Source organism: Lissotriton helveticus, chromosome 7 (assembly GCF_964261635.1).
Source record: "Lissotriton helveticus chromosome 7, aLisHel1.1, whole genome shotgun sequence".
NCBI classification, from domain to species: Eukaryota; Metazoa; Chordata; class Amphibia; order Caudata; family Salamandridae; genus Lissotriton; species Lissotriton helveticus.
This window is the reverse complement of record NC_136068.1, coordinates 509,675,279-509,700,496: the sequence shown is the minus strand read 5'-3', so window position 1 is coordinate 509,700,496 and position 25,218 is coordinate 509,675,279. Positions and strand designations below refer to the sequence as shown.

At 48.0% G+C, this 25,218-nt stretch overlaps 1 protein-coding gene across 1 annotated transcript in view; it reads right to left on the bottom strand.

Annotated features, from left to right (window-relative positions):
- LOC144768685 (uncharacterized) overlaps window positions 1–25,218 on the bottom strand; it is a 9,047,330-nt gene that overhangs the window by 2,581,838 nt on the left and 6,440,274 nt on the right. The window contains exon 50 of the mRNA XM_078652515.1: window positions 21,861–21,896. Coding sequence (XP_078508641.1) covers window positions 21,861–21,896 — 36 coding nt within the window. The remainder of the gene's footprint in view (window positions 1–21,860; window positions 21,897–25,218) is intronic.

The following is a 25,218-nucleotide window of genomic DNA, read 5'->3' as shown; positions in this document are numbered from 1 at the left end:
AGAGACGCCATTTTGCAGGCTTTGCGGATGGGCGGCCCTACGCAGTTTGAAAACACCATGGTGAACTTCTACCCGGACTTTTCCCAATCCGTCCAGAAGCAAAGGATGGGATTTCAGGGGGTGAAGAGGCGACTTAGAGATATGGACTTGAAGTATGTGATGCTATTCCCGGCCCGTTTGCGTGTGGAGTATGAAGGCCGGGCACTCTTTTTTGATCGCCCCCAGGGGGTGAGTGACTGGCTGGATACGTTGCCTACCCGGCGAGATCGTACGGAACATTCAGGTGGAGCTGAAGGGGGCCTGTTGGAACAAGAATGAGCGATGGAACCCGAGTTCCGGACAATGAGTACAATAGACAACTGTGGCTTGCTGACTTTTGTGATCGTATGCTTTGAGGTACACACCCGGAGGTGGCGGGGGAGAGAGGGACCCTTTCCTCCTCTGGGTTTCTTTGTGTAGATTAGTTTTTAATAGGGCGACAGGCACACTGCAAGTTTGGGTGGCTTTTGAGTCTACGCAGGGGTGCAGGGTGGGGGGAGTTGTACTGGGGTATTGTCGGGGGAGGGGGGAAGTATGTTGGGAGTGTTCCATTTTCATTCTTTTTCAAGGCAACAGACTGTTTCAACTTTGGACTTGGGTGTTGTGTTCGTCATGAGGTGGGAGATCATCGAAGGTCTGGATGGGGGGTAGGGGGCTGAGGCTATTATGCTGGAATGTAAATGGGTTGGGAGACCGGATAAAGAGGGGGGTAGTCTTGCAGATGTTGCGACGCCTCTACCCTGATGTAGTGTTACTACAAGAGACTCATTTGATTGGAAACGCTTGCTACGCTCTGAACAGGCGGGGATATTGTCTCGCTGCACATTCTGGGTTCACTATTAGTTCTAGAGGGGTGGGTATCTTGGTCAGGAACTCTCCTCCCCTGGAAATCGATGACATAGTTCTGGATACTAAGGGGCATTATGTTGCACTCACTGGTAGGGAAAAACTATTTCACTGCTCTCGGTATACGTCCCACCTGGCTTACAGACCACTACTTTTGCGGATTTGGGACAAGTAGTTTTGGGGCTCCCGAATGGTATCCTGATACTGGGCGGTAATTTCAATTCAGTTGTCTCCGGGAGGGAGGATCGTTACCCCCCCCAGGGACCTTACGAGAGCACAGTCTTGGTTGGGTGGTTTTTTAGAAGCACTGGGACTTGTGGTCTGTTGGAGATTGATGCATCCAGGACAGACACAGTACACTTTCCACTCGGGTGCACATGGTAGTCTTTCTAGATTGGACTATGTTCTGATACCGGCTGCCCAGTCCTCGTCAATTGGGGAGATCAGACATCTGGCTAGAGGCATATCGGACCACTCTCTGTGGTTTCAGATAAATATGAATGTAGGTGCTGAGGGAAGGGTGGCTCCGATTAATCCATGGTACCTCCTCAGCACCAAAACCCGTACTGAACTGATTAAGTCTTTGGATCTGTACTTTGCTGAGAATGTGGGGTCTGTGTCTTCTCCTGTCTCACTGTGGGAGGCATTTAAGACGGTCATTCGGGGACAGGCACTGTCGTTAATTGGGTGCGCTTAGAAAAGCAGGAATGAGGCAGTAGTCCGCCTTGAGACTGAAATTGCTGAGTTGGAAAGTGCTTTGGAGCGGAATGTTACCCGAGATTAGCTTCATGTTTTCAGTCTCAAGCAACTTGAGTATAGGACTTTAGTTACCGATGCAGCTAAGACGATGGGTAGAGAGCAGCAGGGACAACTGTATGATGTGGGCGATAAGGCTGGGAAACTGATTGCTTGGCTAGATAGAAGGGAGAGGGCAAGTCGTGTGATTCCAGTGATTGAGAGACCTGATGGCACGCGAGCGACTGACCCTGTTGACATCGTTGAATGCTTTGCTGAATATTTTCGGGACGTGTATTCCCCAGTATCTAACAGGCCCGAGGAAGATTCTCATTTGTTGCTACAGGATATTGCGTTGCCTCGTTTGACGGAGTCAGACAGGGACTTGTTGGATGCTGCGCCCACGGTTGACGAGGTGGCTCTCGCTGTACGCTCTATTCGCTCCGGGAAAGCTATGGGCCCTAATGGTCTTCCCATCGAACTTTATAAGCTGCGCCCTGACACGCTAGCGGCATATCTCCGTGATATGTTTTTAGCATCGCGAGAAACTGGCTCCCTTCCTCGTGATCAGCGTCTTGCGACCATTGTGGTGATCCATAAGGAGGGGAAGCCACGAGACCGCTGTGCGTCCTACAGGCCTTTCTCGCTCCTTAATGCTGAACCTAAGATTCTAGCTAAGCTGCTTGCAAACCGCCTGATAAAGTTAGTCAGTGACCTAATTCATCCAGATCAGTCTGGTTTCATTCCAAATCGCAACACAGCATTGAATTTGCGGCGCTTGCATGGTGTTCTCGCGAGGGCGACGTCGCTGCGTGAACCGGCCATCTTGGCGTCCTTGGATGCCATGATGGCCTTTGATACAATCGAATGGCCATATCTCTGGGCTGCTCTCGCAAAATTTGGTTTTGGCTCTGGATTCATTAGTTGGGTAAAACTTCTGTATGAGACACCATTGGCACAGGTTGTGGTAAACGGCCGGGTCTCCGGGCCCTTTGTTCTTGGGAGAGGTACGCGGCAGGGTTGCCCTCTGTCACCACTTCTCTTTGCCCTTGCCTTGGAACCTCTTGCTGCCTGGATACGGTGGGAGCCCTCGATGAGAGGCATACACTGGACTCCGGACTTTGAGGACCGCATATCGCTCTAAGCGGACGATATTTTGTTGTACCTCACGTTGCCTCAAAAATCATTGAAGCACAAGTTACTACTTGTGTAACGATATATCTGTAAGAGACATTAGTTAGTATTAGATTCCTTACCTTAGAATATCCCCAGGCGTCAGACTGGATCCGGAAATTTTTGCGTAGCAGTACCCTTGCGCGTCGGTAGGCGTCGTCTGCGGCTCCGCGTCCGTCGTCGGCGTCATGGGCGCCGTGATGACGTCGTCGGAGTACTTAGACGCCGCCTCCGCGTGCTGACGTCAGTTCTTAGACACAGCTTTTCCGCGCCAGAAACGCAGAGCCATGTTAAAAACCAACACTGGTGCCATTGAAACTAGGGCCCTGAAAGGGGACAACCCTAACCCTAGATATTGGTTCGCAGAACGGGGAGGATGGGTGGGTCGGTAAGGAATCTAATACTAACTAATGTCTCTTACAGATATATCGTTACACAAGTAGTAACTTGTGCATCTGAAAGAGACACGTTAGTATTAGATTCTTTACCTTAGAATAGATACCCCAGCAATACCAACCCCGGTGGTGGGTCTGCGAACCAATAATCACACCAGAAAGTCCTGGAGGACGGAACGGCCAAAGAAGCCATCCCTCCGGACTTGGCTGTCCTGGCAGTAGTGTCTTGCAAACGTGTGCAGCGATGCCCACGTAGCTGCCTGACAGATGTCTTGTAAGGGCACACCCCTGCCCAGGGCAGTGGTAGTCGCCGTCGCTCGAGTAGAATGAGCCCGCAGTCCAACCGGGGGCTCCTTCCTAGCCAAGGAGTAGCATGCCTGGATACACAGGATGATCCACCGGGAGATGGTCCTCTTGTGCACCGCTTTCCCCTTCTTAGCGCCCACGTAACCAACAAAGAGTTGGTCATCCACCCGGAACTGGCGGGTGAGATCCAAGTAGAATGAGAGCGCACGTTTTGGGTCCAGACGGTGGAGCCGCTCTTCCTCTTTAGAGGGATGCGGTGGCGGGAAGAAGGTTGGCAAGGTGATAGACTGCCCGATGTGAAGGGCCGTGACAACCTTGGGCAGGAAAGAAGGTTTGGTACGAAGCACCACTTTGTCCGGATGGACAGAAAGGAAAGGCGGAGTACAAGAAAGAGCCTGGAGCTCACTCACTCTCCTGGCAGAGGTGATGGCAACCAGGAAAGCAGTCTTCAAGGTCAGAAGGCGAAGAGGACAGTTGTGAAGTGGCTCAAAGGGAGCGCACATCAGGAATGTTAAAACCAGGTTCAAGTCCCACTGAGGCATCACAAACGGAACAGGAGGAAACGTGTGAGTGATGCCCTTAAGAAATCTGTTTACAATAGGGGACTTGAACAAAGAAGGCTGATCAGGTAGCCTGAGAAAGGCTGAAAGGGCAGAAAGGTAGCCCTTGATAGTGCTCAGAGCAGAGCCCTGCTGGGCAAGAGAAAGAAGGAAGAGAAGAACCTCCGAAAGAGGGGCAGAAAGAGGATCCACAGCCTTTGCTGTGCACCATGCCACAAATCTGTTCCACCTGCAGGCGTATACCGACTTTGTGGAGGGACGCCTGGCTGCCAGAATGATGTTGCAGACTTCAGGAGGCAAGTCAAATGGCCTCAACTGTCGCCGCTCAATCTCCAAGCATGGAGGTGGAGACTGGACAGGTTCGGGTGGAGGACCGTCCCCTGCTGCTGCGACAGAAGGTCCTCCTGAAGAGGCAGACGAACCGGGGGATCGACTGACAGACCGAGTAGCTCTGGATACCAGTACCTTCGAGCCCAGTCCGGAGCCACAAGGATGACTTGGGCCCGGTCGCGCCTGATCTTCTTCAGCACTCTGGGCAGAAGTGGTATAGGCGGAAAGGCGTACAACAGACCGCAACTCCACTCGCGACGAAAAGCGTCTCCGAGCGAGTGCCGCCTTGGAAATTCCAATGCGCAGAACTGATGACATTGCGCGTTCTCTTCGGTGGCGAATAGATCTAACCAAGGCTCTCCCCATCGCTGAAAGAGGCCTTGCGCCACATCCGAGTTCAGACGCCATTCGTGATCCATCATGCACCGACGGCTGAGCTCGTCCGCCCTGGCGTTCAGAGAACCTGCCAGGTGTTGAGCCACCAGGGTCACGCCCTGGCGTTCCAGCCATTGCCAAAGGCGAAGAGCCTCTTGACAAAGGATCCACGACCCCACCCCGCCTTGTTTGTTGCAGTACCACATGGCGGTGGTGTTGTCCATGAACACCTGCACTACACTCCCCCGGACAGAGGGGAGGAATGCCTTCAGTGCCAGACGAATCGCCCTGAGCTCCAACAGGTTGATGTGGAGCCGGGTCTCCGCCGGAGACCAGAGGCCTCTGATCTCCGCCTCTCCCAAGTGGCCTCCCCAGCCCTGGAGGGACGCGTCCATCACAACTACGTGCTCCGGTTGGGGAAGGGAGAGGGATCTGCCGCTGACCCAATCGCGGTCCGTAAGCCACCACTGCAGCTGTCTTGCAGTGCCCTCCGAGATCAGGACGTGGTCGGATAGGTTGCCCTGATGCTGGGCCCACTGAAACTTCAGGTCCCACTGCAGAGCCCGCATCCGCCACCTGGCGTGATGCACCAGTAGGATGCAGGAGGCCATCAGCCCCAGAAGCCGCAGCGTCAACCTGACCAAAACCCGGGATAACGGCTGAAAGATGGGAATCAGAGCCTGAATATCCCGGACCCGCTGTTCGGGCGGATAAACCCGAAACCGCGCCGAGTCCAGAACGGCTCGGATGAAGAGGAGCTTCTGAGAGGGACACAGGTGTGACTTCGGCACATTGATGGAGAACCCCAGCAGGTGCAGGAGGTCTGCCGTCGTCTGGAGGTGGCTGACGACTGTCTGGGGCGAGCCCGCCTTCAACAACCAGTCGTCGAGGTAGGGGAAGACTGAAACCCCTAACCTGCGCAGATGAGCTGCGACCACCGCCATCACCTTTGTGAACACCAGTGGGGAGCTGGTAAGGCCGAAGGGGAGCACGGTAAATTGAAAGTGCTCGTGGCCAACCATGAACCGCAGGTAGCGCCGGTGGGCAGGCAGGACGGGGATATGAAAGTAAGCATCCTGCAAGTCCAACGCTACCATCCAGTCTCCTGGGTCCAGGGCAGCTAGGACCTGAGCCAGTGTCAGCATCTTGAACTTCTCCTTCCGGAGGAAGCCGTTGACGTTCCGTAGGTCCACGATAGGGCGTAGGCCCCCTTTGCCCTTCTTGGGTACCAGAAAGTAGTGGGAGTAGCAACCACACCCTACTTCTGGCCCAGGAACGCGCTCGATGGCCCCCTTGGCCAAGAGGGCCGTAACTTCCTCCTGCAGAAGTCGCAAGTGATCCCCCGATACACGGTGGTTCTGCGGTGGCATGGCTGGAGGAGTCGCCTCGAAGGGGAGGGAGTAGCCCCTTCGGACGATCTGCAGCACCCACCTGTCCGACGTGACAGTGCGCCAGTGGAGGTGGTGATGGCGAACCCTGCCCACCACTGGCGTCACATGGGCCTGAAAGCACGGACTAGGAGGGTTTTGAGGCGGATGCTGCGGGGGAAGGTGTGGACTGACCTCGCCGCTGCCCCCGACCGCCTGGGCGGTGGTTCCCACGGCCGCCACCGCGTTGGATATTGCCCTGCGGTGCGTGGCTGGCGGCACGTGTGGGCGCACCCCTTCCGTGGCCACGAAAGGAGTGATAGGCAGCCGATTGCTGGCGTTGGCCCGAGAGGCCTAAGGACTTGGCCGTAGCCCTGGAGTCCTTAAAACGCTCCAGCGCATGGTCTGCCTTGTCGCCAAAGAGGCGACGGCCATCGAACGGCATGTCCATGAGCATGCTCTGGACATCTGCCGAGAAGTTGGCGGACCTCAGCCAGGCGTGGCGTCTGACCGCCACCGTCGTTGCCATCGCTCTACCCAGCGAGTCAGTGGTATCCAGCCCACACCAGATGGAATACTTGGCTGCATCCCGGCCCTCCACAAGGGCTTGGCCGAGTTTGGCCCGTACCTCCAACGGACACTCTGGCAGCACTTCCGCGACCTTATCCCACACAGAGTGGGTGTAACGTCCCAAGAGGCAGGCGGTGTTGGAAGACCGCAGGCCTAAACTAATGGATGAGAAGATCTTCTTCCCATACTGGTCATACCTCTTGGATTCCCGATCCGGCGGGGCCGACGGGAATGCGGTTTGGGAATTGGAGGCCTGGATGACCAGGCTCTCGGGGGTAGGGTGGGAGGACAGAAAACATGGGTCGCCCGGGGCTGGGCGGTGGCGTCTGGCCACGTTCCTATCTACGGGCGAACCCGTAGCGGGCTTGGACCAAGTGCCCAGAAGAACGTCAGTCAAGGCCTCATTAAAGGGCAGCAGAGGCTCGGCCGAGCTTGACTGCGGTTTAAGGACCTCAGTGAGGAGGTTAGTCCTCACGGCCGCGACGGGGAGCTCAAGGCCCAAGGCCTTGGCAGCCCTCATCAGCACCACACCATATGTTGCCCCCTCCTCCGAAGCCACGGTAGGAGGGGAGACAAACCCAGTGTCTGGAGAGGTGTCCAGGCCACTGGCCTCCCCAAGGTCTCCTGTCCAGTCCTCATGAGACTGACACTCCCTGGTCAGAGGGTCCTCAGACCCCTCCCAGTCCTCTCCTTCACCCATCTCCTGAAATTCAGGGTCCTCAACCAATGGGGCCTGTTCATAAAAGTGAAATTCACCCAACGGCGTCTGGAGCGGCGCCCAATGGGGCCGTCCCGACGGCCGAACAGGAACAGAAGGAGGACCGGGGTCGGCGCCGCCCGAGGACGGCGCCGGAGGCGACACCTGAGGGTCCGACGCCGGGGAGGCCGTCAGATCCACCGGCGACGAACCAGATCCCGAAGGAGGACCAGCGGCGTCCTGCGGCGCCGGGCCCGAAGGCGCCGGCGGCGTAGTAACAACTGGACCCCTCGGCGCCGGGCCCGAAGGCGCCGACGGCATCGGGATAACAGGGACCTGCGGCGCCAGGCCCGAAGGCATCGGCGGCGTCGGGGCCGAAGCACCCGACGGCGTCGGGGCCGAAGCCGCCGACCTGCTAGGGCTCCCAGACGGGTCCGCTGGTCCCGGAGGCGCCGCGGAGCCCGTCGGAGGAGAGAGTTTCCTCATGGCCATGAGGAAGCGCTCGATCTCCTCCGGCGACGCGTTCAGCCCAGGGACCGGAGGGTGTGGAGCTGTACGCGGCGCCCGCGACTCCGACGGAGCCGCGTGGGCGGTGTCACCCGAACCCCCGGCCGCATCGCGCGAGTGTCGGGGGGAGTCCGAGGAGCGATGATGCCGCTTGGACTTCTTGTGCCGCTTACCTGACGACGACTTCGACCCGGAGGAGTGCGGCGTACTCTCGGAGCTGTGGTGGCTCCGGGCCTGCGACCTGTCCCTCGACCTCCAATGGGATCGGGACCTCTCACGGCGCAGGGCCGACAGCCGGAGTTCGAGGCGCCTACGGGACCGCTCCCGCCTGGCTTTCGAAGAGAGGGCCCGGCAGTCGGAACAGGCCTTGTCGTCGTGGTCGACGCCCAGACACGACAAACACACACGGTGAGGATCCGTGACCGACATCAGCCGGTCGCAATCGTCACAATGCTTGAAGCCGGGCATCCCTATCGGCACCGTTTCGGAGTCGAGAGACTTCGAAATAGCAATCAAAAAGGATCAAAAAGTTAGTCAAAATTGACTAGGGTTACTGCTTTTTCCAGATCTGCGCTAGCTGGCGCGGAAAAAAGAAGAACTGACGTCAGCACGCGGAGGCGGCGTCTAAGTACTCCGACGACGTCATCACGGCGCCCACGACGCCGACGCCGCCGACGACGGACGCGGAGCCGCAGACGACGCCTACCGACGCGCAAGGGTACTGCTACGCAAAAATTTCCGGATCCAGTCTGACGCCTGGGAATATTCTAAGGTAAGGAATCTAATACTAACGTGTCTCTTTCAGATTGTATTATTTGATGTGCTTAACTCGTTCGGAAGAAACTCCGGCCTCGTCATTAACTGGACTAAATCTCATATATACGTGCTCGCCGGCGGCATCCCCCTCCTGCCGCGTGGATGTCCTATCCAGGTGATACAGACGGGTTTTAAATATCTGGGAGTCTTTATAACATTGCACCCTGCGGTTCGCTACGAGCGTAATCTGCTTCCTCCGCTTCAACGTTTACGATCAGATGTGGTGGGTTGGCGTAAACTGCCGTTATCTCCTTTAGGGCGAGCAGCTCTTTTTAAAATGATGTCCTTGCCGCGGTTTTTATACGCACTCCAGAATACATTTGATGTAATTCCGGCGAGGTACTTCCGAGAGGTGGAGACTTTACAGAGGCAGTTGATATGGGACGGGCGTTCGCGAATCACTCTTCCAAAGTTAACACTTCCCTGGTATGACGGCGGTATCGCACTTCCGGATATCAGGCGATATTATTGGGCTTCCCAGCTTGCAGCAATTAACCATGGGATGTATAGCCCAGCATTGAATCCGGCGTTTGAAATGGATAGATGGCTACTACCGGGGGGCGATTATAACAGGGCGCTCTATTCTGGATCTTCTCGCTCACGGCTTTCGGGACCCACAAAGATAGCAGTACGAGTGTGGCATTGTGCGACTGCGGCCATGGGCTGGAGAGATCGACTGACCCGTGCGACTCCGCTTTATGCATCTGCGAGACTGGGTTGCCTGTGGAGAATGAAAGGATTCGAGAAATGGGATATGATTGGTATCAGTAAAGTGGGTGATCTCTGGGTTAAGGGGCGGATAAAGACTTTCGTAGAACTACAGACGGAATACAAACTAAGTGATAGGGAATTCTTCCGCTATGCCCAGGTCCACCACGCGCTGAGTTCGGTCTTTCACGTGGGTAGCGACATTCCGGAATCTTCCCCCCTCAAAGATCGTATATTAGATGGTCATGTGCCGGATAGCACCATTTCTCTGATCTACAAGAAAATGATCAATGATCGCTCGAGCTTGCTCGAGCACCTCAGGGCGATCTGGATTGCGGATGGTATAGAATTAGACGACGAGGACTGGCAATCAGCGATATCCTCACCCAAGGATGTCGCGATCCCGACCCATCTCCGCCTGGTCCAGCTTAAGATCTTACATCGGATTTATGTTACCGGCCCCCGCTTGATTCGTATGGGTTATTTGACGGATGGTTTATGTAACCGTGGTTGTGGTCTGCTTGGTACCTTTCTCCATATAATTTGGGAATGTCCTGAGATGGTGCTTTTCTGGAATCGCATACATGAGGTGATGAATGAGGTGACGGGTGTTGCGATGTTGCCAGAGGCTCGACGTGGTTTGTTGAATGTATGGGAGCCGAATGATTATGATGTGTCACAGATACGATGGGCGTCCCTTGGTAATATGATTGCAAAGAGAGACATTGCACAGCTGTGGGGTTCCCAGAGGCCCCCCACGGTTGCGGCCTGGAAGGAGAACATGGACTGGTGCATGTTTAGGGAGAAGACTGTGTATGTGGCACGAGGCAGACCCAGAAAATGGGGGAAAATTTGGAGCCAATGGAACTCGTACAGGGGAGACGTATGTACGCCCCCCCCTCACGGAGATATCAGATCCTCCCCAGTCCCCCTGACCCGACATTCCTGACATTGTGTAGCATTTTTTGTTCTTGCCTTTGTGTTACATGCCTCCGGCCCCCTCATCTGTGTAAAACACCTCCTGTATTGTATTGCTGTGCACCTCCCGTCCTCCTTGAGCGCACGCCCGATTATTGTATTATTGTTCTATTGCCTTGTTTGTTTTTTCTATATTTTTCATTACAATAAAAAGAGTTACAAAAAAAAAGAATCTTAGGGCTTAGCGAGTTCTTGCTCCACCCAGAAAACTTGACCCCTAATTCCAAAGTAGAACTTAAGAGAATCTATTGGAACCAGGCTGTATTAAAAAATGTATTGAATAGTAGTATAGGCCTACTTACTAATGATTACTTGCTGTTCAAACCTGCTCCAAGTTTTGAGGTTTTTCTTGATCAGATAGAACCTCAACTTGCAAAGATGCTGTACTTAAAATTAAGATACGGGACACTTTTAGTTAGATCCTTTATAGCCGGGTGGGGAAGGGCTTGTAATGGGGAGGAAGATAGTAAATGTACAATGTGCCAGCTGTCAACAGAGGAAAACATAGCTCATGTCCTCTTATTTTGCCCAATCTAAATGAAAGCTAGACAGACATGGATTGCTCCATTAGGAAGAAAGCTGGGTGTGAGAAGATACATGGAAATGCTGCGCATTCTAAAAACTGATAATAACCAGCTTGTTGTTTTCTGAGTTTCGAGATTTTTATTGGCTGCTAATTACATCAGAATGAAGAATGGTCTGAAATTCTAAATAGGATTTTTTGTCCTAATAGCTTTGTAAATATCAAAATTATATTTCGCCTAGTTGATTTTAAGGTTTTTATTGTTCATAGTATTTATATTTTATTACAAAACACATATCCCCTAATTGTCGCTTTCCTTTGGAAAAATATCTCACCTAAAGGTATTTGCATTTTATACTCGGAATTGTTGGCAATGGCACTTTAGTTCGGATTTTGCGTATTTGCACAAACGATGTTCCCTATTAATTAATAACTCATACCCGTGTATATTATTGTATCGGATCTTATGAACGTGCTGAGGTATGAATTGAACAGAATGTTACCCAAACTTGCACTGCATCTATGTATAAATGTAATATTGTATATACTGACACTTATAACCATGAATGTATTTTAAGCTGTAATATACAGAATTTAGTAGAATTACACAGTTAAAGGTCTTTACAAAAAGCACTCCTGCTCCTCCCAAAAAGAAGTGGGAGAACACTAAACAAACTTCTAAAGAGAAGCGTTCTAAATCCCGAGGTAGGTCTCCTCAAAAGGAGCCCTCCGAAAGGAGGTATAACCTCAGGAATATGGATAATTTGAGAAAACCTGATAGACATCAAGATACTGATACACATTCCTCTTGTACCTTTGAGACTTCGTCACAGAAATCCGAAAGAAGAGGACGGTCAGAACACAAGGAAGAACGCATAAAGTCCAAAGACAATCAGCACGTTCAGAAAAACAAGAAAACTCAATTCACCAAAAAGAAAGTAGCAGGTCTAAAAATCAGACATGCCGAGGATCTTGAGGACACAACTCAAGAATGGGAAATTGGCTCAAACGATGTTGGACAGCGCAGCAGCAGTCACCATAGCTCGCAAGAACTTGAAGGGTCATCTGGAGACAGTGGACTTGAATGAGTTCATTCAAATTGAAACTGCAGATACCAGGGTTTGTGTCCCACATAAGTTATATGAGGTAACACTCCGGGGGGGGGACATACCAAAAAAAGTGAGAGCACTCTTTTGGGAGCGACTTTCAAAGGGTTATGACATTCTTCTAGCTGACAAGACTGGCCACCACAATTTGTCAGGGAGTGATCACATGGCGAAGACATAATTATGCAATCTTTCTCCAACCACGTTCCAATTCATTTAAAATATACTTATTCCAGGAAATGGGCAGTAGCCTAAGCTCCTGCATTATATAAAAATCATGTAGGAAGAGATGAGGATTCTCCTCACCATAAAATCCAGTTAAAAAATCAACCAACGGCACAAAGGCAGTATCCAGTTAAGAAAGAAGCTAAAAAACAGGTCAGGGAGATATTGGATCAACTTGAATACCAAGGGGTGATTGAAACATGCACCTTGTCAATGAACAATCCTTTGTTTCCTGTCTCCAAACCAGACAATATGTATCATCTAGTATTGGATTACAGACATCTAAACACTTGTTGCAAAACTTTTACAGTACAAAATGCACACAGTGCAGCACTAATGAATAACATTTTACGTAAAAAGTATATAACCACATTAGATATTTCTAACTGTTTCTTCTGTCAAAACATTGCACCAGAAAGTAGGTATTTGACCGCTTTCTCAATTATGGGGACACAGCGTCACTTCTGTCATCTCCCACAGGGATTCAAGAATAGTCCAGTGTTATTTTCTGCCAGAGTAACAGAGTTACTACAAACCTATGATGATGAGGCATTATCATATGTCGATGACATCTATCGAACAGATGATGACTTGGATAGGAACTTGAACAGGGTGAACACCATCATACTTGGCTTCGCCTCTGAAGGGTATAAATTCAATTTTAAGAAATTGAGAATTGCCCATTTAAACATTCTATTTTTAGGATATGAATTATCAAGTGAAGGCAAAAGCATGGCAGCAAACTTTCTAGAGAAATGTGTGCTGCTCCAACCTCCAAAAAACACTGAAGAACTTACAGTCGATTCTAGGTTTCCTAAATTTCGGAAGAACTAACATTCTAAACTACGCAGAAAGGGTTAAACCTCTCTACGAACTAATCAAACCTGATTTCAAAACAGTTAATTGGACACAAAAACACACAGAAATTTTGTGTTCAGTCCAAACAGACATGTTAGCAACAAAACATTCGCAAACACACGTAAACGTACGCAACTTAGTGATCGGATTCATTCCAGGACAATGCGGATTCACGTACTTAACTTTTAGCGAAGGTGAAAAAGTACCAGTAGCTTACAAATCACACTTGTACTCACAAGCAGAAATGAAATTCACTTCAACAGAAAAAATTCTGACAGCGGTTCAAACTGCAGTAGCAAAAGAGAGAGCCCTCACACAGGGTAAGCGCATTATGGTCGTTACTCCTGTACCTGCCTTAGAGGCAGTGACAAAAGCGAGCATTCCAAATGCAAAAGCTTTACATCCGAGATGGATACAAAGGGTTAATTCTCTTACTGCAACAGACGTTGAATATGTTTTTGACTCATAGTTGAAGACACAAGCATTTCTACAATATGAACAAGAATGTCCTCTGCCTACGGAAATTCTGCCTCTAGAGCAGTATGAATGTATCAGTTATACTACGGATCAGCCCAACCCGCTACGGGGGGCAAACAAGCCTATAGTGTTGCGTGCCCGATCGTTAAAGGTCTTTGGCGCGATGGCAAATTCCGACCAATGGTCACTAAAACACAATCTCTAGGAGATTGTACAGCCCAGCAAGCCGAACTACAAGCATTCAAGATGGCGCTTGAAAATACGGACCGCAAATTCCCCACACTCATAGTGTAAGATTTGTATTACTGTGTTCAATCTTACAATGAATACTTGCAGAACTGGATTTAAAACGGTTACAAAAATGCAAAAGGTGACCCAATCAAGCATAAATTGCTTTAGGAACAAGTAATTAAGTTACGACAAGCACTACAACACGCTCACGTGATGCATACACTGAGTCATCAACGTGTTGGCGTTCAAGTTGCAGGGAATTTATTGGCTGATAAAGCCGCGAAGGCAGCTCTGCAAACGGCTTCCGTAGCTGAAATCACTCGTTCAAAAATGAAAATAGACAGCGAAATAATGCTAGCTGTCAATGCTTCAAGCAAAGACAGTGGTAAAACATTACCAAAAATCTTTCCATTCAAATACTGATATATAACTGATGCAAATAATGTTCTGTTTGCTCGAATCCCTGGAGTGGGGGATAGAGTATTTCTAAACATGGAACATAGATTAGGACTAATCTTAGCAGCACATGAAGGGCTCGTCTCTGCACACGCAGGTGTTTCCGCCACAGTATCATTATTAAAACAGAGATACTGGTGGCCGCGCATGAGGAAACAAACCAGAAACTATGTTTTGGAATGTGAAATCTGCCAAAAGATGAAAGTCTCTAGAGTGAAACGTTCTGCGCAGACGCCCCTGTTAATCTCAGATAAACCATTAGCTTGTGTTAACCTAGATCACTGCAGAGGGATGGTAACTATAAATATATTATGGTCCCAGTGGATTCGTGTTCAAGATTCATTTGGATATGGCCTCAGCGCTCGGCTGACGCTCGAACTGTTATAAAAGATTTGTGAGTCTTTATCGGCACATACGCAGTCGGCACGCTACATTCTGACCAGGGTCCTGCGTTTAGCTCTCGAGCTTACAAAGAGGCCATGGCCAAATTGGGCATTGCTTTGCAGTACTTTAGTCCATTCCATCCTGAGGGAAATTCTGTAGTGGAGAGAAAAAACCGGGACACAAAGCAATCTATAACAGCAAGGGTATTAGGCTCGGGTGATGGGTGGGTCAAACATCTAATAAGTGTCCAACGTAGTCTTAACAATCTGCCAAGAAGTTCTCTAGGGGGTATCACTCCATATGAAGTCCTTTTTGGAACCAGAATGATAATTTCAGATCTTGATTGTCTGACTTCAGTGCTGGAACAAAAATCCTTTGATATCAAAGACCGTTTGGCTGTTTTGCTGGACTTAAATGAAATAGGAACGAAACAAAGTAACGTGTTCCTGAAGCCAACAGCCACGGAAGAGAAACCGACCATCCCAGCAAAGCCTGTCTGGATTCCTAAGATTAGGGATCTAGTCAGAGAGAAGATCGCTGACAAGAAGGAATTTGGGCCTTCTTAAAGACAACCAGTACCTGTCCTATCAATCCACGGATCAAGAACAGTATTACTGCCGCCCCTTGCTGGTAAAAAGGAGAACAGGTTTGTGTCCATTGACCTGGTTAAACCACATCATGTGGGCGATCATAAGCAGTAGGCCAAGTGGACTCCAAAGATGTAGCAGACGCCCAAATCTGGCTCCTATCCAAGAGGTTCAAACTGAAAGACTGATAACTTTTGAAGAATCTGCAGTGCGAAATGAAGGACTAAGCAACAAAGCTATGGAACTTTAACCTATTGAAACTCAAATAACAGTTCGTCAAGAAACACCTGTCTACAATGAAATAGCATCGGACTATACAAATGTAACAAGTGATCAATTGGTTCCAGCGATTTCAACGAATCCTGATGCAATCCCTACATTTGACAGAACTGCCTCTGGCTATTTCATTAACTTTAATACGTTTTCCGAGGATCCCAGCGAACCTGAAACGACGCCAGCTAAAAGAACTTTCAAAGAACAAGCAACAGAACTTTTTCATCACCTGGAAAAGACTTATCTGGTTTCACCATGGGTTGAACTTTGGATTGTGTTAGGTGTGCTTTTTCTTTTATTTTGGGTGACTCTGGAAATAACTTTGGAAATGCTGATAAATGGAAGATAGGTAAAAAAGGACACAGCAAGTAAGAACATCAACTTACTCCTCAAGCCACACAAATCATCTCATCGTGAACAAAGAGATTTGTTGTCAGTGAACATCACAGCCGTTCCTATACCTGGAGGCATAGCTTGGGCCAGAACTGAATATGACATTTTTGGTCCGGAGGAGCTGTTGAAGATTCCACACCAGTTCAAGATCTCCTTGAATGACTTTGTTTCATCTAGTACCTTTTCTGATGATTGAGACTTCGAGACTGTTAATAATATGATGTCAGACTTAGAAATGTCTGAAAAATATACAAATCATGAATACTTAGAAGGTTCATCAGGTTATGAACAAATGTATTGTTATAATCACTATGGTCATCATTTTTTGCACAAATCTGCTAATCCTAGAAATGTACTGATGTAGAACCAATGGGAACATTGTCCTACGCCACCAAAGGGTGTCTCAAAAACATTTTATGGCAAATTTCCATACTTTTCAGGTTTTAATGTATCTAATCCAGAAACATTTTACTTTAAAAATATTAATAGGACAGCAATGAAAAGTATGTTGACTAATACCAAACAAATGTATTCTGCGTCCTTTTATGCTCAGCTGTCATCACTAAGTTTCGACTTTTGGAAAGACAACATTGAGACAAAAACTGTCTGGGGCACAAAAGACTGGCAAGAGCAGGGATTAGAAGCCTTATTTAGAGCCTGCACCATCCCAGAGCAAATAATGTTTTTGAATGACATTGTCCAACAGACATCTTGTCTTGGGTTAGCTGAGATAAAAGACCTAAACAATCCGTCCATACCTACACCTACACATGATAGCAGTAACACTTCAGAGGGGGAGGTCGACGTACATACTATTTTGCATCACAACAAAACAGATCCAGATTGGAAAAAATGGTTAATCTGGCCCACAGACAAAAACACCTGTCAAGATAGATTCCTGAATAAAACACAGGGGATCACATTCACTAGGCAAGACCCAAGATATGTTCAGAGACAGCATCCAGGAATAGTAACAACATACAGTGTAGGGAAACTGTGCCTTGAATGGTTACATAGATCTACACTCAAGGATGTTAAACAACACTTATCTTTACTTAAAGATGGCACTGATCTATGAAACTTCTTGCAAGGACCTACTAAACCGCGTCATAAACATTTTATATACGCCGGTATCTATGCATTGTATAATGAAGCATGAAAGATTACGCAAGCAGAGACTGCAGAACGAATACGAGAAATTGATCAAATTAACTTAGAGAAATCTCTCTCTGTAGTTGACAATGGGTTAATGACTCTGTCATCCAGGACATATTCTTTGGACAGCATAGTATCCTCTGCCATAGACGTCATGGAACAGGACTTGGTCATGCTGCAACATGGCCAGTTGCAATTACGTTCTATCATGCTATTAGGTTGGACGTTACAAAACCCACGTTCAGGCTATGTGCCTTGGCGTTTAATCAATACTACGTCACTGTTTTCAGAATTCAATTTCACTGAAAAACAGATCAAACTGGGACAGAGAGGAACAGACTATATGGTGCCGAGCATTGAAAAACTGGAAAGATTGCCATTTACAGTTGCTGAAAAGCCAGCAATTGAATGGATAATACACGGAACAATCACTCTCCCTGTTGCAATTTTCCATTTTCAGTGTTTCCTAAAACATATACCAGCAGGCATATATAAAAAGGTTGGGTAAAGAATACATCAAGACATCCTGGGAACTACTATACACACACAGACGCTGGAGTGGGGGGAAAGAAGTGTTTACTAGTGGTAAAAATTGTGAAAAAGCACTAAGCGGTTCTCTCCTTTTTCAGGCTATTAATTTACACGGGGCCTGCGATGGTTCCTCTAATAACTTATCCTGCCACCTGCAAGGTTCACCAGCTGCGGTGATTGATCCAATTTTTGGACAACTTTCTAATGGAAGTTACCTCATGTTGAACGATCACAGCTGCTGTGGCATGTTGCCAGGTTTACCCTATTGCATAACTGTGTCAGCCAGGGTCACTTGCTGTATGCAAGTATTGTTTCCTAAAACCAAGACAGACCGGGAGTCGCCGTTATGACCTTCACTGAACATCTCTTCTATACGAATTGATACTTTAAGCAGAATGAAAGACATTCTTTTACAGAAAACTGTGCCACTGACCTCGGCCAAAGAGACCTATGATCTGCAAGTCGCAAGGACTTCTGCAGAGATACATGCCCTCTTAACTACAAATTGCCCTATACATTTCTCAGAAATTTTAAGTCGTACCTTAAACATGTCATATACGAGTGGTATTGTACATGTATTTAAGGCAGTTTTTTCGGGACTGTTAACACCCTTTGAAGCAGTCCTAGGAATAGTTCCAAACTTTGTGCACTCTGTGTTTGGCGGATTGCCTCTCATTTTGGGACTCACTGCAGGGATACTATTCTTGCTCCTACTGCCTCGATATGGCAAGCCAATCCACAAGCGACACCCAGTTCACCGTGGAGAAAACTCTACTGGTGATGAAATGTCGTGAGCGCATCGTCAAAATTTTGGGATTAACTAGTTTAAGAGAATTTAATACCAAATGGTTCCTATCATTCAGACCAATTTGGCCAGATTGCATCTTACCTGTTCTACGATGCCTGCTATGCGGAGAAGAATTCATGTTAGACATCCGTCTCACACTCCCATCAGTCATGCCAACGGATGTTGATACTTTGCTGGACCCCGTAAAGGCCCATGACAGTGTTGTCCCCAGCGGCTACCAATTCTGATGACGGCATTCATTGAGATCTCACAGATGCAAAATGCTGACGGTGAGGTACGAGAGGAAACAGGCACACAGGTACCTTTCAATTCGAACTTTGTTAATGCGACCAACGCTGACGGCGATGCTTTACATCTATGTGCGGTTGATTTTCTTAACGAGGTAATCCAACTTTCACCTACAATGGTAGACAAATTCTTTAAAGACTTAGAAGATTTGATGTTTTCTCCAAACAATAACACTGACTTTTGAATTTGACCTTCATTTTTTCAAAACAAAAAGTTCTAACTTTGGGATTGTTTTCTATGATTCAACTTTTGTTATACCAAATTTGTATTTTTTCATTTTTTTTGGCACACAAGTAATCTGCTTAAAGTAGAACTATTCATAGAGAACTAGAATTCTTTGAAAACCAGAGACAATATTTGACCTTGTCCACATTAAAACAGTTTATGTAATCTGCCATGAAATGGTCTCGACTTTTTTCTTCTGTATTTAAGAGCCTTTTCATAAATGTATTTTTTCATGATTTATTCGGTTAGCATTTTCAAAGGTCCAACTATATGCTTTGAATGAAACATTGCTTTAAATGCGTACAGCACAAATGCTCTTTTCGTGTACAACCAGTGCCAATGCATTTTTTATGTGTTTTGGGTGGGTTTTTAACACATCATGTTTAGATATGTTTAACGTGTTTAGAACTTAGTAATGACATACATAAGAAATTGGAGTGGGTGTTGTGTGGCGTTTTAGGTTCCGATTGAATTTTCCCGATTCATGCCCTATATAGGTACAATTCATGTTCCACTTATATAGGCATAGGAATCAAGCCCTTATTAAGGCATAGCCCATGCTACCCAAATACAGGCATGGCTAGTTCCATCCGTTCACCAAACGTCACATTGATTTCTTGGAAAACCAGCTTAAGCCGTTAGGGAACTTCCCCTTGCTTGAATATTGATTTCTCCAAGAACTCAGTTACTTTACAATGAACAGCTACTACCCAGGGGTTCATTATGACGTTCATATGTCCAACTTTACGTCAAACTATGGCATTCCTAAACACCTTCAAGGTATAAATATACCTTCACTTGCCATAGCAAGATACGGTGGTTCGGAGCAGTTCGAAGACCTACTTGCCTGACGTAGCTCGCTACAACAAGTGCCAAAGGAAGCCGACTCTCCAGCTGACGCACTGATCAGGAAGCTGCCTTTCTCCTGCTGAGAATCCAGCTCCAGTGTTTCTGACTCCCCTTGTGGGGTGTTGGGAAATTGAGTCCCGAGACAGAGATACCAGACCTCCTTCCTTTTAAGGTATGGAGCTGATTAGAACCTAGAGAAACCTTTGGTAGATTCTTGTCAAAACTAAACTTATGCAAAAGACCATACTTACTTCTTCCCTCGTACTACACCTAGGTTAGGTACATTGGGGTAGGTGTATTTTTGAAGCACCAGTTGAGTATTTTAGTCTATGTTATTTATGTATGTATTTGTATATGTCTTAGAAACCATACAATGCTCTTACAGTATTATTTCATATTACTGTTTACGATGTACGCATTATACATTACAGTCTGCCTAACGATTGTAGCAGTTCACTTCTCTTTTTATTGAAAACACCGTCTCACTATTTCTCTGCCATTCTGTAGAAACGAAGCATGCACGATTGACTGATTGAACTAGTTATCTATTGTTTCCATGACTCTGAGAGATATATTCTTATTCTTGGGGAACAAAGTTGTCATGTGTATGCAGTTGTCAGAAACGAATCCCTTCTTATGTATTCGAGAAAGTTTCTAGTGACTTCTAAGTTAGCTGGCACACACACAATTAAGTTTAGTATATTCGATAGAGACCTATTGACATAAGATCTATGTCAAATCTATAGGATATATTATTCCAATGCGCAGAACCTATTGGGAATATAGGAACTACACTACACTAGTGGATACTTTGTCTACCTGCAGATTCCTCACTTTTTATATATTGCAGGTGTCAGACTTCAACATAGAAACAAGGTATATCGCTTGTCTAGAAACTGAAAGTTAGTGCCATATCAGTCAATACTGTTTTTTGTGGGTATAAGGTGGAGGATGCATAAGTAGGCTGGGCATGCCAATTCTAAGAATTCTTGGGACAGGAATTTCAGACAGGGTCCCCAACGTCCTGTTGATTTGAGGCAGCTTCTGCTCTACTGAGGATGTTAGCTTCTCCATGGAAAGGAGATCCCAGATTTTGTAGATTCAGTCTGAGTGAGTGGGTATTGTAGCTGTACCCCAAAGTGTTAGCAATTCTTGCTTGGCAGGGTGTAGAGCCAGAGTGATGGCTCGTCCATGCGAGGCTTACAAGGGTAAGTCAGGGCATTCAGGAGACCCAGGAGAATGTAACTCGGCAATCTGGGGAGTTCGATGTTATACATTTGGTCAATGGAGGCAAAGACTTCAGACCAGTACTGCTAAAGTTGTGTACACTGCCAAAGAAGGTGGGTTGAAGTTCCTACTTGGTCGCAGCCCCTCAGAAAAATGCATATCCATCTCTCTTCAATTTAGCTGTTTGCGCAGTGGTATAGTTCCTATAGTGGGATTTTTTGAGGAATGTTCTTTGCCTGAGGTCCTATGTACTGAAGAATGGGAATGGGCTCACTTTTGAATGGCTGACCATTCTTTGGAAGGGAAGAGGCTTTCAGACTTTTCTCCCAGCGCAACAGTGCTGTGGAGTGTTGAGAAATATATATATATGTCGGAGAGGAGATGTCATCAGTATTTCTAGTGTGAAGCTATTTCTCAAATGGTAAGAGAGGATGGCTAGCATTAGGCAGATGCAGGGCTAAGTGACCCAGTGTTGAATGGTTAAGTACTGACACAGTGGCGGATGGGATATGATAATGTCACTGGATCTGTGAAAAGTCCAACTGCGCCCATCTCTTTCACCCTTCTCCATCCATCATTCTACTGGGCCCTGGGTCCTATAATATAATAAACCTACCTCCGTGGTCATAGCGTACAACATGTCAACACTTGCCTCACAGGATCAACATAAAGTACACACACGTCTAACAACACACCACACCAGGCGTAGCGTGCTATCCACAAGGGCAAGCGCTCCAGTGTCCCACGTAGGGATAGTAAGTGCTATATAAATGTTCCAATACAATACCTAACAATTACTTGTGATATACTGGAAAGCTTTTACATGTCTTATAACATCTTAGAGAAAGAGAGATTTTCTCACCTGAGCGAGGAGCCGAGGGAGGGGTTTGTTCTGATCCTGAGTAAAACAAGAATAGTGCAAATTATTACAAGACGCACAAGTGCACAAGAGTGCAAATTGTGGAACCTTTCAGGATTTCTATGTCAGAGAGTTAAATATGAAGCACTAAACTAGAACACAGAATGCTCCACCTCATTGCAGTGCAGGAATGTGGAGTATCCACTGGAAAATAGAGCAATACCTTGTGATTTAAGGTACTGCACTCGAAATCAGAGCACTGCTGTGGCATCTTCGATCCAGCATGGAAGAAAAAGTTACTTACCTTCTGGAACAATCTTTCTAGTGGATATTTTGTATACCTGCAGATTCCTCACGTGTTATTTATCGCAGGTGTCAGACTGAATTCAGAAACGTTTCAATAGATCTCCACTTTGATGGGAGAATGTAAGAAACTGAGTTCTTGCTTTAGGGGGGTTGTAAACCCAAATCAAACAACAACCACAATCCTTGTTCGGGTGAACCAAAACAGTCACTTAATTAACCTACCCTTTGGTAGCTTGGCATAAAACACTCAGACTTAACTTAGACGCAGCGTGTGAAGTGTTTATGCAGCACACAAACAGTAATGAAATGAAACACAACGCAAGAAAAATCCTGCAACAATTTAGACAAATAATGAAAAGTTTACTAAATAATTTGACAGCAAAACAACAAAAATCCAGTCAGTAGAATGGGGGCAATTACTTTTTAGGTTCAAATCCTATTATTGAGTTTGACATTGAAAAGAACAATACAACAAAAAAACAACGACCAACATCCACTGGCGGGTGGGGACCAAGTGAAAAGGGAGAAAACTGAAGAGAATAGACAAAGAGATGGGGACAGCAGAGTGGGGGAAAAATAATTACCTATGTAGCTGAAATGATGGCCTTCGACATAGAAACAAGGTATATCGCTTGTCTAGAAACTGAAGGTGAGTGCCAAATGAGTCAATACTGTTTTTTGTTGGTATAAGGTGGAGGGTGTGTAAGTAGCCTGGGCATGTCAATTCTAAGAATTTATGGGCCAGGAATTTCAGACAGGGTCCCACATTTTGTTGAATTGAGGCAGCTTCTGCTCTACTGAAGATGTTAGCTTCTCCATGGCAAGGAGATCCCAGATTTTGTAGGTTCAGTCTAAGTGAGTGGGTATTGTAGCTGTACCCCAAAGTGCTAGCAATACTTGCTTGGCAAGGCATAGAGCCAGAGTGATGGCTCTCCACGCGTGGATTTCAAGGGTAAGTCGGGGCATTCAGGAGACCCAGGAGAATGTAGCTCAGCAATCTGGGGAGTTCAATGTTATATATTTGGTCAATGGAGGCAAAGGCTTCAGACCAGTACTGCTAAGCTTTGTACACTGCCAAAGAACGTGGGTTAATGTTCCCACTTGGTCGCAGCCCCTCCAGCAACATAAATATTGATCTCTCTTCCATTGAGCTGTTTGCACAGGGGTGTAGTACCTATAGTGGGATTTTTTGAGGAATGTTCCTTTGCCTGAGGTGCTATGTACTGAAGATTGGGAATGGGCTCACTTTTGAATGGCTGACCATTCTTTGGAAGGGAAGAGGCATTCGCACTTTTCTCCTAGCGCAACAGTGCGGAGGATTTGACGGGGTTCTGTCGAGTGTTGAGAAATATATATATATATGTCGGAGAGGAGACGTCATCAGTATTTCTAGTGTGGAGGGGACGTGGCTTCAAGCCGATAGAGGAAGCCGCCTAAGCGACGAGCTCCATAACTGAGCCCTCAATAATCCTGAATAGCAGACATATCGGGTCCCCTACCAACACCAAAGGCGGGTGAAGGGACCGCGCCCGACTGAGCAGGATTTGGGAACCAAGCCTGACCCAAAGCCCCGACAATATTCGCTCGAAACCTGGCTAGCGCGGAGAAAGGACGAGGGGTCCAAGATGGCAGCCACAGAGTGAAACGAAACTCTGTAGGGCTGTGATCGCGAAGGCGGCTGTATCCTGCTACAGACGCCGGGCAGAGGCGAGATACACGGCGGTGGCGCCCTGGGGACCTCGGACCTCTGACAGGAGACGGACGAGCAGTACGGGGCGTCCCCACATCACGGGTGACCCGAGGCCAATCTCGAGGACGTCTGCGGAACGGCCGCGATCTTCGCGGGGCTGCGGCAGAGGTCACCGAGGCATTCCCACGAGTGGAGAACGTCGCAGGAGGGCCCACCCTGACACTGGTGAGCGAGGCGTGGCGGGGCTGGGGCCCGCGAGCTGCGGACTGCGATCCGGGGAGGGGAGTGGGCTAGGCCGCTTGTGATAGCCTGAAGAGACCCGGAGGCACGCACTGAGGGATTGGCGGAGGACTGAGGGGCGCAGCTGCCCGGGCCATGGGTAACTAGTAAGGATCATCCCAGGGACCCCGGACTAGGCAGACTGCGGAGCGGCGACAGGCACTGGACAAGGTTGTGGCTGAGCGGGGGCTTCACCTGGAGAGGAGGCACTGCGGGGAGTCCTACTTGATATCGCAGAATGCCCTGCTAACGGTCAGGGGTTGCAGCACATAGCGCAGCAAACTAGAGGCCAGCGAGGAGGTTTGCTTGTGAGACGATGGGAGAGAGGCCCAACCTGGATTGACTCAGGGAAAGGTGGAGGCCCAGTCGGAAGTGCAGTCGAAGAATCCCTGAGGATTTTGTTTGGGGGCGAGGGAGAACCAAACGACTGGGAGAACCTGCCTCCATAACTGACATGGAAAATTAGGCAACCAGTGACTTGACAGGTACGAGCAGTATTGCACCACGCTACTGTGCTCCCACACCTAGATTCCACACCGACACGGTTGGAGAAGAGCTGCTTAGCTGAGCTCGAAATTCGGGGGGTGTTGACAGCGAGACTCCCCGGAGCAGGATTTCATTAGTACGGCCACCAGGTGGGATAAGAGAATATAGCCGCCGCCACGCTTCAGCATGGGGAAATTGAAAGGGAAAAAGGACGGAGCTCAGACTGTATCGGACAATGAACTCCCTGGGCAGAGGGAGCAGGATGAGCCTGAAGAGCCACGTGATCCCCACCTGCAGCCCAAGTTGGACAAAATCCTGGCAGCGATAGCGGACTCCCACACTGCGCTCCAACAAGACATAGCGCAGGTGGCCACGGGTTTGGGCCTATTGCGGGCAGATCATGTTAAATTGGCAGACAGAGTTAAGTTGGTGGAGGGAGCGATTCAGGTCATTGAACCGTTGCAGAAAGACCTCAAAGCCACAATGACTAATGTTTTGGATCGTATTGGTGTACTGGAGAGGAGGGCCGAGGATGCCGAAGGACGAAATCGACCGAACAACATCCGCATAGTGGGGCTACCTGAAAAGACGCAGGAACCA